At 39.7% G+C, this 13,002-nt stretch overlaps 1 protein-coding gene across 1 annotated transcript in view; it reads right to left on the reverse strand.

Annotated features, from left to right (window-relative positions):
- Nucleotides 1-11,684: 11,684 nt before the first annotated feature.
- atp5f1d (ATP synthase F1 subunit delta) overlaps nt 11,685-13,002 on the reverse strand; it is a 6,990-nt gene continuing 5,672 nt past the window's right edge. Inside the window, exons 4-5 of the mRNA XM_005734018.2 lie at nt 12,005-12,134; nt 11,685-11,817 (exon numbers count right to left, since the gene is read on the reverse strand). Coding sequence (XP_005734075.1) covers nt 12,012-12,134 — 123 coding nt within the window. The 3' untranslated portion in view covers nt 11,685-11,817; nt 12,005-12,011. The remainder of the gene's footprint in view (nt 11,818-12,004; nt 12,135-13,002) is intronic.

The following is a 13,002-nucleotide window of genomic DNA, read 5'->3' on the forward strand; positions in this document are numbered from 1 at the left end:
GATTTTCCCAAAGCGATCACTATTAACCAATCTATCTGCCTCAGTCTGATGTCATTTTAAATCACATGCATCAGCAATGCTGTTATATTGGGTTTGTGGGAGTTTTAAGAGTGGAACATGTTCTTACATTTGCTGCTCAGTAGCCACAGCTTGTTGGTTGCCTAAAACAAGGGAGCATAAATCACTGTCAAGACACAGCTAGACAATGCTTGGCAGTAGCATTAGTCCAGCCCATTGCACTAACTGACTGCTGCTGGTTCCATGACAGCAACCAGCAGCAGTCAGAAATAGCCATTTAGGACTAGGAATAAGCAGAGCAGACAGAATTCATTAGGTCATATACGAGCCCCGCTGTTTGCTATTGCAGTCTTGTCTCTCACCAGAGTCCTGAACTTATTTCATCAGCATATCTGATAAACCTAATGACAACTAGCCTCACCTCACTCGCTCCACCAGTCCTCATCCTTGTCTATGTTTAGTCATGTCTATTCTTTCTCTTTGATACTACTTGATACAGCCAGTCAGCCAAATATGAGTTCACAGTTAATTAGTCAGTTGTATCTATTTATACTATACCAGCTGACGTGTCTAGTGTTGACTACTGCTTGTTAAAGATGTGTTTATTGAGCTTCCACGAGCGTTTGTGAAAAAATTATATAATCAGACACATTTCATAGTGGGTTGGCTGTGATATGCCAAGTTCAGTGGCATTTTAAAGGGCAATTTCAGACTACAAATGGGGGTGGAGGCAGGACTTGACTGGTACATAGTACATGCCTATGAAGATTTTTTTTTCTTCTTTTTTTTAATATAATCAGGATAGCAAGTTAGTTCAAGCCTCTGAATGTTCTGTTGGTTGTGAAATATTTGTCAAGTAGTATGAACAAAATTGTAAGCTGTTTCCACTCAAGTTACTCTGTGTGCTATTTAAAGAAAGAAATAAGTGGAAACTGTCTAAATCTAGTTGTGACAAAGATAATCAGTATCATTAGTAGCCCTTTGAAAATAACCTTAATGACTATTCATAAATGTTTAGCCTCTGTCACTGACAGAGCAACAACACATTTAGTAACTTCCTTTGCTCCAGCTTCCTGACTCTAACATTATTAGTGATTTTGATCTTTGAATTATAAGCATATCATAATCATTGACCATATTGTACAGTCTTGCCACATCCCTCATTTCTTTATAATATATTATTAATAATAGCCAGACTGTCTTGTGTAATGTATGTATTTAGAAGGTCTTTGAATGTTTTTCTTTTTTAGACATTTTTCTTCCAGTCAGAGTTTTGGGGGTTTTATTGTTAGTTTGTTGTTGTTGTTTCTCAAGCCACTTAACAATGAACTATGAATCATTCAAGAATAACTCAAGTGATGATAATGAAGATTGTGTGTTTAAGAAATAGGAAAGAAAATGCAGCAAACAACTGACACAGGACCCGAGAGATGTATCTGGACCTTCAGTTGATCCATCTACTGTGTACTGAAGTCTGAAGTGAAAGGGTGGCTGTCAAGAAGTAATGTGGAACAAAAGGCAGTCACTATCCAAAGACAAGCTTTGTAATGTTCTTCAAGAAGCCAGAAGAACTATTCCTGAAGACTGCTGGACAAATTACAAGAAAGCTCGCCTAAAAGAATTCAGGTTATATTGAAGACTAAAGGTCATACCAAATAGTTACTTTGAAGTCATACAAACTCTGTTTTTGCCTTATAAATTCATGTTTGCACATAGATCAATAAATATCGGAACCAATTTCCCATTTCTAGCTGTAAGTCTCCAGTAAGGCACAGTAAATAAGTGTAAAACAAGTCTGTTGTAAATAAGCTTATCTCATAGTTTCTAATGAATGCTAGTTTGTTTTTTGACTGTTGTAAAGTGTATATTTTAATATGATGTTAAAATAAAAAATAATTTATTTTAGTGGTGTATGTGTTCACAACTAACAAGCTGGTGTTGCATTTAAACATAGATGTCAGAATGAACAGTAAACTAGAGGTTGATGAAAGTGCTTAAATATTTCAAGTACATGCAGCTGTAACCAAAAGTTTACATCTGCTTATGATAGGCATAAATGTTGTAGTAATTTGGGCCTTTTATTAACTTTAATGACTTGAGCTGTTGTTTTTCCCAGGTGGAATGATTGTACACCACACATCTTGAATGACTTTAAAAAGTGTTGGCTGGACAAGTTTACATTTATTTTGGATTTTCTCTAATCCACACAAGATCCAGAGTATACATACACACCCGATATTACTTGGTTAGCAAATTGAACCTCAGCCAGATGCTTTTGGTAGCCATCAGTAAGCTTCTGGGGTAATTTTAGTGGGATATTTGAGCACTCTGCTTGCCAGATATTAGAATGATTAGCTTCCTGGCACTTTGTGAAATGTACCAATACCACTAGCAGCAAAACAACCCCAGGGGATGATGCTACCACCACCATGCTTAACACTTGGTATAGTGTTGTAAGGTTTGAAAACCTCACCTTTAATTTTCCAAACATACCTCTTAACTGTATTGAAAATTTGTGGACTATGCATAAAAGCCAGCGCCAGACCAGGAAACCAACCAGTTCAAATGAACTCCGCCAATTCTGCCAAAGGGAGTGGTAAAAACAAAGAAACAAAAAAACAGCCAGCATTTTTTATTACTGCCAAAAGGTATCACCAGATGATAATTAGCTTAGCTTAGACAAAAAACTGGAATTAACAGAAAAGAAGCAGAAAAATGTGGAGTTTACACATCAGATTAACATTTTTATGACTTCTGTTTTTGCAAAATGAAAGAAATTAAATATGACATGTTTGTAAATGAGCAATGAATGAACTAATACACGCACCAAACCAGAGAGCTTAGAGTGTTTCCACTCTAAGCTAACCAGTTGCTACCCATGGTCTAAGACCTGTAAAAGGGGATTAGTGTATTTTATCAAATGTCCAGCTATTCATTTAACATACTGGTAAATATGTGATATCAGGGTAAAAATCTCTCTCTTTTCGTAGGGGATGTTTTGTTAAATCATTCAAGGCTTTTTCATCAAACGTGGTATGTGCTTCTGCACTGTAAACCATCTGACCTTTCCATAGTGATTCAAAAAGCACTTTGCCTATTTGGAGTCATGGAAAACCACACCTCCCAAGCCTCCACGTGTGGAATCAGTCACTAGCTACATTGAGAGCATGCCTGACCTGGGATGAATGCCTGTGGAACATGCTCATGCAGTAAGAGTTACATAGGCTGCAAGGTACAACACAGAAATCAAAAGCAGGATTACAATAAATTGGTTTTTGGTGACATTTAGAAAAGAGGATGTTGTGTTTTTGGATTTCTGCAGTCTACATTCTCAGTCATTGTTGTGCTGATCCAAATGCCTCTGGAAACGCAAACTTAGAAGGAACGATACTAGAGTTAAAGTGGGGAAAGGGTACAGGAAGGTAAAGCAGAAAGAGAACAGTAGCAGAGGGTCACAGGGAATTTACATGGACATCATTCGATTTGTAACAGTAACAGTATAATATATGTTGGGTCATATGTCAAAAATGACACACATGTCTTGTGCAAAAACTGTTCAAATATAAACTGTTGTTTAAGCACTGTACTTTATAATCATGACACTGTTGTACTATCTCAGATACATTGTTTGTAGTCTGTGGTGTCATTACTCACTGACCATAAGAGGTTTTATAGTTGTATTCACCTCACAGGTCCTGCTGAGGGCCAAAGTTGGTCTGTGCATGTTAGGGGATTATTTCTAGCTTCTCTGGTTGTTCAAGGTGGAAACTAGCCTGCTGGCATATCTTCCTACAGTGACTCAGTGTACATGCTTGTGACCGTCACATTGGCTACAGAAGCGAGTGTCAACTGGCACTGATGGATTAGCTGATCTGGTCCAGGTTCGAGGAAGACGCACTCATCGTGTCATCTAAAAAAGCATTTGAGATGTTATCGAATTTCTATCAGTTGCATTCCTGCTTTTGTTGTGCAAAGCTTACAAGGACATGAAGCTTGTGATTTATCCAGATAGGTAAAAATAGTACATGTATGATGTGTGAAGACAACACAGATTGGAAAGTAGTATGTTATCATTCCAAAGTAATAAGAGAGCACCATATCTGAAGTGTTCATTCTTTAGGAAAAAAATGGTGGGGAATTTAACTCCAAACACATCTGACTATCCTCGCTGTGTGGCATCAGATCACAGGGCATGTAGACAAACTAGCTAAACTTTAAAAAAAAATTAAAGTTTGTTTTTCCTTTTCAGCCTAACTTGCATATGACTCAATGGATTAGCCTTCTTTACATGTACATGGCACATGCTAGCTTCCTTGCCAGTGCAAGTTACCACTTGCTAAAATGACACAGCTTTTTTCATTAAATCTGCATATAGGAAATGTCACATCATGAGTGTAGTTTAAAGAAATACAGTGTTAGATGGAAACTTTCACAACAGCACAGGTGGCAGAGCAGATGCAATGACATGAAGGTTTCAACACAGCCCAAGAGGAAGGAAAGGCAACCCGGAGGTGCTCCTCTGGTGTTATTTACACTTTGCCTCATTTCCTCTTTTGGCATGTTGTGCAGCCTCGCACGCACACACATGCGTGCACACACACACACACACATAATGCGCAAGAGTATAACTGTGCAGTTGAAAGGACAACAAATAACTAGCTGCACTTTCATGATGAGTGTGTGTGTGCTCATGTGCACCAGTGTGTGAATGCATCCTCACGTGCCCAGGCACATCCACTAGATGTTTTGGAAAAAGGCAACAGAGCAGTTTAAACCAGCTGAGGAGAGTCTGCAGGAAAATGTGCTTGAAAAATCCCCAGGAGGCACACGACAGGGCCTGGCGCACCACATGGGAGTAAGTGATCTTAAGAGGAGAAGGGAAAGTGTGTGATTCTCTCTAAAAGGAAAATTGCAGTCACCAAAGAAGTGACCAACCATGGAAAAGGACAGTGGAGCGATCTGATGATATTTGCACTCAGGAATCAGTATTTGATCCCATGTTTGGGAAGAACTGCGTGTCTAGGCTAGGATTGCGGCGTGTAACTGGTAGCTTGTTCATGGCTACTCCTGCCCTGTGGGGGTTTTAGGGTGTATCATTACTCTTACATGAAATGTAAAGGTGATCAGTGTGTCTGCTATGGCAATTACTGTGCAATAACTAGGCTTCCAGAACATGTAAAGTAATATTATCCAACAATTCTTGTTGTAGTAATGTGGTAATCTTTGCAATAATTATAAAAGTGATAATGTTTAGCTAGATGAATGCTAATATTAGATACATGAGTTAAGGCATACCATAACTCAGAGCTCTATAGACTAATACAAAAAGCTTTAGCTTAATAAATGATACAGTGGCCCAAAACTGAGGTGAGTCCTGTCAACGGCTAAAGTCTCAGTATCAGTGATACAACCAGACAATTTTGATGTGGTTAGCAGACTGAGAATATAATTTATATTGATGTGGCAGAGAAACTGATGTCTCTTTGATTGACCAAGAAGTCATTTTTTTAAACTTACTCTTTTCTACTTTCATCTTTTATTCAGGCATGACAGACATGTACACCATGGAGTATACAACAGTAAGCTTTTCATGCAGTCCTACATTTAGAAAAAAAGATTATGTTTAATCAATTTTAAATAGAAGGCTTGCTATTAACTCATTCACTGCCAGCCATTGGCAGTGAATGAGTTAAACCCATTGACTCATTCACTGCAATTGACGGCTATAGACGTCAATTGCAGTGAATGAGTTAAGAGGTGTTCATGTGGATACAGCAGTCTTAAAGAAATTACAATAAAGCCAAGAGAAGTAGGAATTACTCTCTTTAACTTTGTAACAACATTATTTGTGTGGGGTGGTCAGATGGTGGGCACACATTAGTGCTGTCCATGGCCACTCCTTGGCTCAGTCACTGGCCTCGCAATATTTCCATCCTTCTTGCTGATACCGCTAACCATTTGTTTCCTCATGAAAGGCTCAAGTTTTTGGTTTGGCAGCTCATAAACTCAGCATTCACGAGTCCATTTGTCATACATAAAATCAGAAAGAGAAAGAAGCAGCTTGACTAGAAAAGCATATTAGTTAATATTTTTGTTTCAATTTTGGTGACTTATATATGTACACTTACTGGGGTTCTTCCACAAACTTCCTCAAACAGCAGTCAGACATGCATCATGTGTACGTCTGGGTTTTGTTGGTGATTTAGATTGAGTCACGAGAAATGTAAAGCCAGACTGGACCTAAAATGGAGCTCTTTTTTTTTTGCTCCATGACTAACCGCTGAGATTTGTCTGTTTTCAGCAGAAGCACAAAAGGCCAGACTACTAGCATCATAGAAACAATATATATATGTCTGTGCGTGTGTGGTTTAACCTGGTCCAACCGTTCACTATGAGATTCTGAAATCTTTCGTTTTCATCTGCACAGGTATACACGTTCAGGCTGTACTGTTTGTATATACTGTACACACAAGATGGGTCCCACCCAGCTGATGCACTCCCTTGTAGCATGTGACACCTCGAGTTAGAATGCCAAACAGCCACGGTCCTCACTGTCAGCAGGAAGGCAGATATTTTACACATCTTTCCCAGCGAAAGTGGGCTTCACATTTTCTCGTACAGACACGCACAGATGTGCCGCCTTCACTTTTTTCTTTATTCTTCAAGGGAAGATTAAATTTGCATTGCCTTTTGTTGACAGCTATTGCATCTTTTAGTTTTTATTCATGCATACTGCTGTAAAATGTGCATGAAGCCACTCAAATCTGCTAATTAGAGCCTTGAATTGACAAAAAGGAAAGAGTAAATGTCTCTTTTCAGTAATGAGTAATTCAGTGAAGATCATCAAAGCGATGCTAAACTCGAAACAGACTGGGGATATGGAAGAACTCCAAGCTCAATTTAAGCAAATCTACAGCATGTTTTTGCCTCTCATGTAAATGTGCCCCACCTGGTCTGCTTTTAGTAAGTGAGTGCAGTTCTGAGCACAACAGACTTTTTTGTGTCTTGTTGCATTGGTATGGCCCAGGATGTTTCACGGCTCCGCAAATACATCCTTGTTTTGAGTTATTTTTTGAATTCTTTAAAAAGAAAAAAGAAACCATGAGTGGCAGATCAGCGACCGTATCGTCCTTTTGTATACGCACTAATTAATCTTCTAGGTGCGTGTATGTGATACTTTTATACCTGCGTGTCTTTGAGTTGGCTGCTCATTTCTGTGTGAATATGCATAGACACATGCATGAGAACAGAAAAGCACTTTTTCCCTCTCCCACAGAAATACTCAGTGCAATGATTACCTGCCTTGCCACTCAGGGGGCCATTTGCTGTTACCACAAAGCTGATTATCTCACCTCTACAGCAGGCTGTGTTTGCAGCTTTGCAATTTTTCTCCCAAATGCCCACACTTCTATTTGTAGAAATGTTACCTAGCTGGCACAGGCAGAAATATATTTGTGTTTGTGTGGATGTTTGCGTCTGGGTGAGTGTTTGCGGCAGCGCTTGCCTGCGTGTGTGTTTTGTGGGTGGGTGGGTGTTTATGTGGAATGGAAGGCTGTAAGAATGGAGGAATGGATGACACAAACAGGGCAAAGTGGTGGGAGGCTGGTGTCAGGGCCCTACTCCCACTACCAGGCTGGATGCAGTATCTGACAGCTGACTGAGAGTCTGCAGGCCCCCTCTTTACACAGACCCACCAAAAGGTCAGCACTTCAATCAGCTCCACTCTCTGGATGCTTCTCTTTCTCTCTTAGTGCTGCGAAGCCTCAATCTGCCCCCTTGATACACACTTAGCCATGCTTGACCATATCTCACAGGTGGAAATTTTCAGGTTTCGCTTACAAGAATGTGTTTATGTATCTGTACCATTTAACAGCTACTGTATATTAAAGCTAGCTCCAGGACCGATGATTATGCACACTAGATGATATGTGTAATTTTAGTGCACTTTGGTGTGTGGAAAATTGACATCCTCGTAGCTGGCTCATTGCTCAAAGCGTTTAAATTTTCCAGACCTTTAATTTCCTCTCGGTTCCTTCACAGGTCTCTCATTTGCCTCCACACATCAGGCGCTCTTAATATCCTGTATTCTGCTACCTGCTGCTGGGAAGGATCTACTTTCCAAGTTATCAAAATTGCAATTTAAGTACTAATTAATATAAGACTTCTGGTAACTATACAGCACAGGCAACATGAAAACAACTTATAAATAGCCTGTTGCAGTTTGTTTCTTCTGCTGAAGATGACTTCCTGTAAATGAATAATTCAAGCTGTGATGTGATACCTCTTGTATAAAGGCAACATTTGTGGGACTTTATCATAGTGTCTCAGTTGTCACTCCCCCTCTTACGCACATAACTCCCTTATTATTCACCTGATACATTGTTTTATTTTTTCATTATCGAGCCTGATAAATTAATATTTCTCCCAGCGCTGGCGGCTGCATGAATTATCATTAACACAATGAGTGAAATGTCAATGGTGGCGCATGTGAAGTGTGTCCCGTGATTTCATGAGGCTAATAAGAGCATCGATATAAAGAGAGATGAAGAGGGTTTGGGTTTGAGAGTCTCTCAACTCCGTTTCAAGTCTGATGAGGTTAAAGTCGCTCATGTCCCAATCCACAAAGCCGGGAACTAAGCCTGCAAGAAGTCATCAAGGAAAATCTCACACCGTGTCACAGCCAGTGTGTGTCATGCTGGAGCCTGTGCCAGTACATAAAGAAAATCTTGCGCTTCGACTCTTTCCATTTGCTTTGTGATTCACCCTATTAGCCGCATTACTACAATGACACATGCTTGGACACAAGCATAAGTATTCCATGCTTGTTTTATGGGGTGGCACATTCAAAAGTAATTATGTTATGTCATTGTTATTCAATCTTATATTTGTTCTGGGCTTCTTTAAAGCTGCTCTTTTAATTGTAGTATCCATGTGATCAAACAGCCAAAGGTCCAAAGCAACATTCTGATAGTGAATTTAGTCCATAACTCAGTTCAACAAAGCTAGTGACTTGTGGACACCACCTAAGAGAACATGATAACCAGATCCTGGATAAATCGTAGGCAATGAAGGACAAGTTACTAATACTGAGACTATGACTTTAATTTATAAAACTGCTACTTCAGCTGATCTTTAAATTTCAGTAGGGATGCATCCACGGGCTACATCGACACATTCTTTGTGAGACATGTTTACTTTTTTGAGCCTGAGCCAAAAAAAGAAAAGAAAACTGGGACACTCGCTTCATTAGACGAGGGCAAGAGATAAAAATGCTGTGCAGTCTGACATAAAGTGTGACACCAGATCACTCGCAGCTACAGCATGTTAGCAGCTCTACAAAGCTGCATGTATCATTAACTGCTGAGAGCGGTTTGCTCAGCTAACATGCTCCAGGTAAAGTTTACAATATTCTCCAACTAATCAGACTGCACGATAGCCTGCTAACGTTTGCAAATTAAAAGTAAACAGAGCTACCGGATGACGGTGATGGGAATTGCATTTGGTTTGTAGATATTACATTTTCCCAACGGCAATAGTTAGTTGCAGTGCAAGTTTTTTGAACAACCAAAAGTGAAGTAATTCCATTCAAAAGCCACATGAAGAGCAGCAGCCATTCTTTCCTGATAAATGGTCTTGATTATTTAAACAGATTGTTACACAGTAATTCTTTATGAATCAAGCTGACAATGCCGTATTTCCAAACAACACCACTGCATTGGAGCAAGCTCTTTAGAAATTACATCATTGCTAAACACAATGATTCACATGGGCTGGTCCCTTTTATTGCCACTGTGGTTGACTCAGTAAACGCAGCCCAGTGAGTTCTCCCAAAGCTTCCAGCTGCTTTGTGTTCGAGTACCACTCAAACATGACACCGTGGACTGTCATAGTGTGTATCATGTTATTCGCTCCTGGGTGCAGACAGTGCAATCTTTTAATTACAGTACGTGGCGATCCATGGGAGATGTGCACTGACTTACTATCACAAACCTGATCTGCTCTGAAACACCACCAAATGGCTCTTGAGTAAGGGCTCTCACTGGATACTCGTTGTCCTTTGTCAGTGCGCTGCACTTCAATGTTTCTATACCACCAAGCAGCACTTAAACACTTGGGTCAGGCAGTTCATTTGTGAGATACTTCAGTAGTGTGTGTAGCTGAGGAAGAAGTGAATGTTGTGAAACTCAAAATATTTCACTACAAACTCATACAGTAGAAGTTTGAAGCAAAACTAAAACTGGAAGCACTATGAACCAAAAGAACTGGTTCCTCATTTATAGGGCACAGCTCTCCAGACACGACGGAACACCCAGCTGTTTTAGCTGCACGACAGCACACGTCAAGAGAAACGAGTTCGCTTGGAAAGCACACTGTCTTTTCTGCTTCACTTTTCAGCACGAGCAGCCTTAAAATCTCAGAACACAGACATGATTGGTGCAGCTCTTGGTTTCAACATCCTCTATTATAAATCTGGATTAAAGAAGTGGTGGTTTTGACATAACCAATTCATCTTGTTTGTCTGAAGTGTTACTCAGATGTCTCCAAGCCCTGAGGCTAACTGATGAGTTTGTATATTGTTCATGAGTGTGTGTGTGTGTGCAGCTGGGATGAGAAGGTTTTGATGAAAACAGCAGATTAGAAAGGAGAACAAAGAGCAGGATGTGTGAGGTTTTGTTGACTGTTTCATTCCTAAAAAAATATATCATAATTAATCAAGCCAAGTAAAGTCTTCACAGCCTACGCCAACTCTGCTAAAAACAAAAATATGACAGTTTTGAAATAAAATTGTGTAATTTGTCTTTCCTCATTTTTATTCTGTACTGGAAATGATTTATAAAACTTCCTGTTCCTGCTTTTGAACCTTACGCAGCAGTTTCACCATGCACATTAGTAATCATTAGAACATTTCTGCGTAAATACTTTTTACTTGCACCATACTCACACTTCTTGAGAGCCTGCAAGAGTTTTGACATTCAAAATAAACCAGTTGTGGTTTATGCTCTGAAAGCCTTAAGTGGGCACGTGAGTGAGGTCAGCGCCTCCTGGAGTGAGTCTGGTTATGAAACAAGAGAAAGGCCCAGTTTTCCAAAGAAGGGACAGCAAAAAAAAAAAAAACAGACTTTTCCTGGCTTAGTCATGTAAGCCTGAAGTCATCACTCACAACAAAAAAGCCCTGCCAACACATTTAAATGAAGCAACAGAAGATTCCAAATAACTCAAACCCACACATGGGCAATGCAACAGTAAAATGACTTCACTTTCAAATCCAGGAGCTACCACAAATATTTCAAGAGACCCTTTCTTTTGAGGCTTTACGGTAAACAATTTCCTCCAGCCTTATATGAAAAATATGACAGTTCCTTCCCTGAAACTGTGGTTTGCTGGGAAGTAGAGGAAAAATTTGATTATCCAAAACACTGTGTGAACTACCTATGTCTGCTGCCCTCAAGTGGCAGAATACATTCATTACAGTCATCAGTCACTATAAAAATTGAATTAGAAAACCCCCACACTACTTCTTTTGTGAAGCACTTTCCACAACACATGACAACTATTTAATAATAGCATGTAATTGAAACACACTGCTAACTTTGTCTTTGTGCACCAAAAATACTACACATGTGCATTTTTGCAGCATGAGAAACCACCACAAACTCCTCCAGCAAGTAATTCCAAATAAATTTATTTTTAATTTCATCCCCTGTACAAAGTAAGCATGGAGTCTTCTGGACGCCGACGTGACTGAGCTGGAAACACAGATGGGCTGTCGATTTCCATCCAAACAACAGAAAAGATTACCTAGGAGGGAAAATAAACAAGAGCTTGATGAAAATAAAACCTAATGCTGTTAGTGGTCAGTAATTACCTGTTAACGTTTCCACTTTTGATATTATTAATTGTATGCAGTCCTGCATAATTATCCTGTTAAACCAAACAAATTCCAGGACAATAAACAGCTCATGTTAGAGGAGTTGAAAGGTCGTACCACAAGTCTACTCCAGAGCCTTGACAATGGCTTCATTGGCCTCTATGCCGATCTGAACTTCTGCCCTCGCTGCCTCGTCAGTTGTTCCAGCCAAATCAGCCTGGGCCTTCTCTAGGTTGGCTCTGGCTGCCTGAAAATAGAAAAATAGAACGTGTGACTATTTATAATTTTAAAAAAAGCAACACTATAAGATAACAACCAAAAGTCCAGCTGCATATTTTTAGAAACAGTTATAGATTATTTATTTTTCCATCTTATACCACATTATTACAGTAGTGTGCAATATCAAATACACCCTCATCATCTGTGACTATGAAAATATTTCAAGACAGGTCATCACCCTCAAAAAAAAAAAAAAAAAACATAATAGAGTATGCAAAACTCTAAATCATCCAACAAACCCCTTTGAGGATGACTGGGATGTCAGGATATCAAGATGGGGGAAAAAAAGAGCTAGTCTTAAGTGAGGAGAAAGACAAGCAGGGAAAATCCCCACTGCCTCTTTGCTCTGAAAGCGCCATTTGTCACAGTCGCGATTAGAAACGAGAAATGCCAAACATAGCTGGAAGTTAAAGGTCTCCCAGCAGGGATTTGACACATCTGCTTTAACTCAACAGTGACTGACCTTTCCCTCCTTATTAACAGACCGGACCCATGTGCATTGTTACTCCAGAGTGGAAGGCGATGAGGAAAAATTAACTCATTTACTGCTATGAAGTCAACTTGACAGTGACTCTGGCACTGCCCAAGGTCAAAGACGCGACACCTTCGAGGCGAGTGCATGATAACGCAGCCTAGCATTAACAAGACTGACATTTAAAAGAGGACTCAACACTGACGTCCGACTGAAACGCCGATCTGATGGATAATCATCAGCTGGGAGGTGCCGAATGACCCAGCAGATCAAATCAGAAGAAAATAATGTAGCGTGGGATCAAAGGATGGTCTCTGCTGTCAAAGAGCACGATCTGGGTGGATAATTAGGAATGATACAAGCC

The sequence above is a fragment of the Pundamilia nyererei genome, unplaced genomic scaffold (assembly GCF_000239375.1).
Source record: "Pundamilia nyererei isolate P.nyererei 1_Seehausen unplaced genomic scaffold, PunNye1.0 scaffold00056, whole genome shotgun sequence".
Lineage (NCBI taxonomy): Eukaryota > Metazoa > Chordata > Actinopteri > Cichliformes > Cichlidae > Pundamilia > Pundamilia nyererei.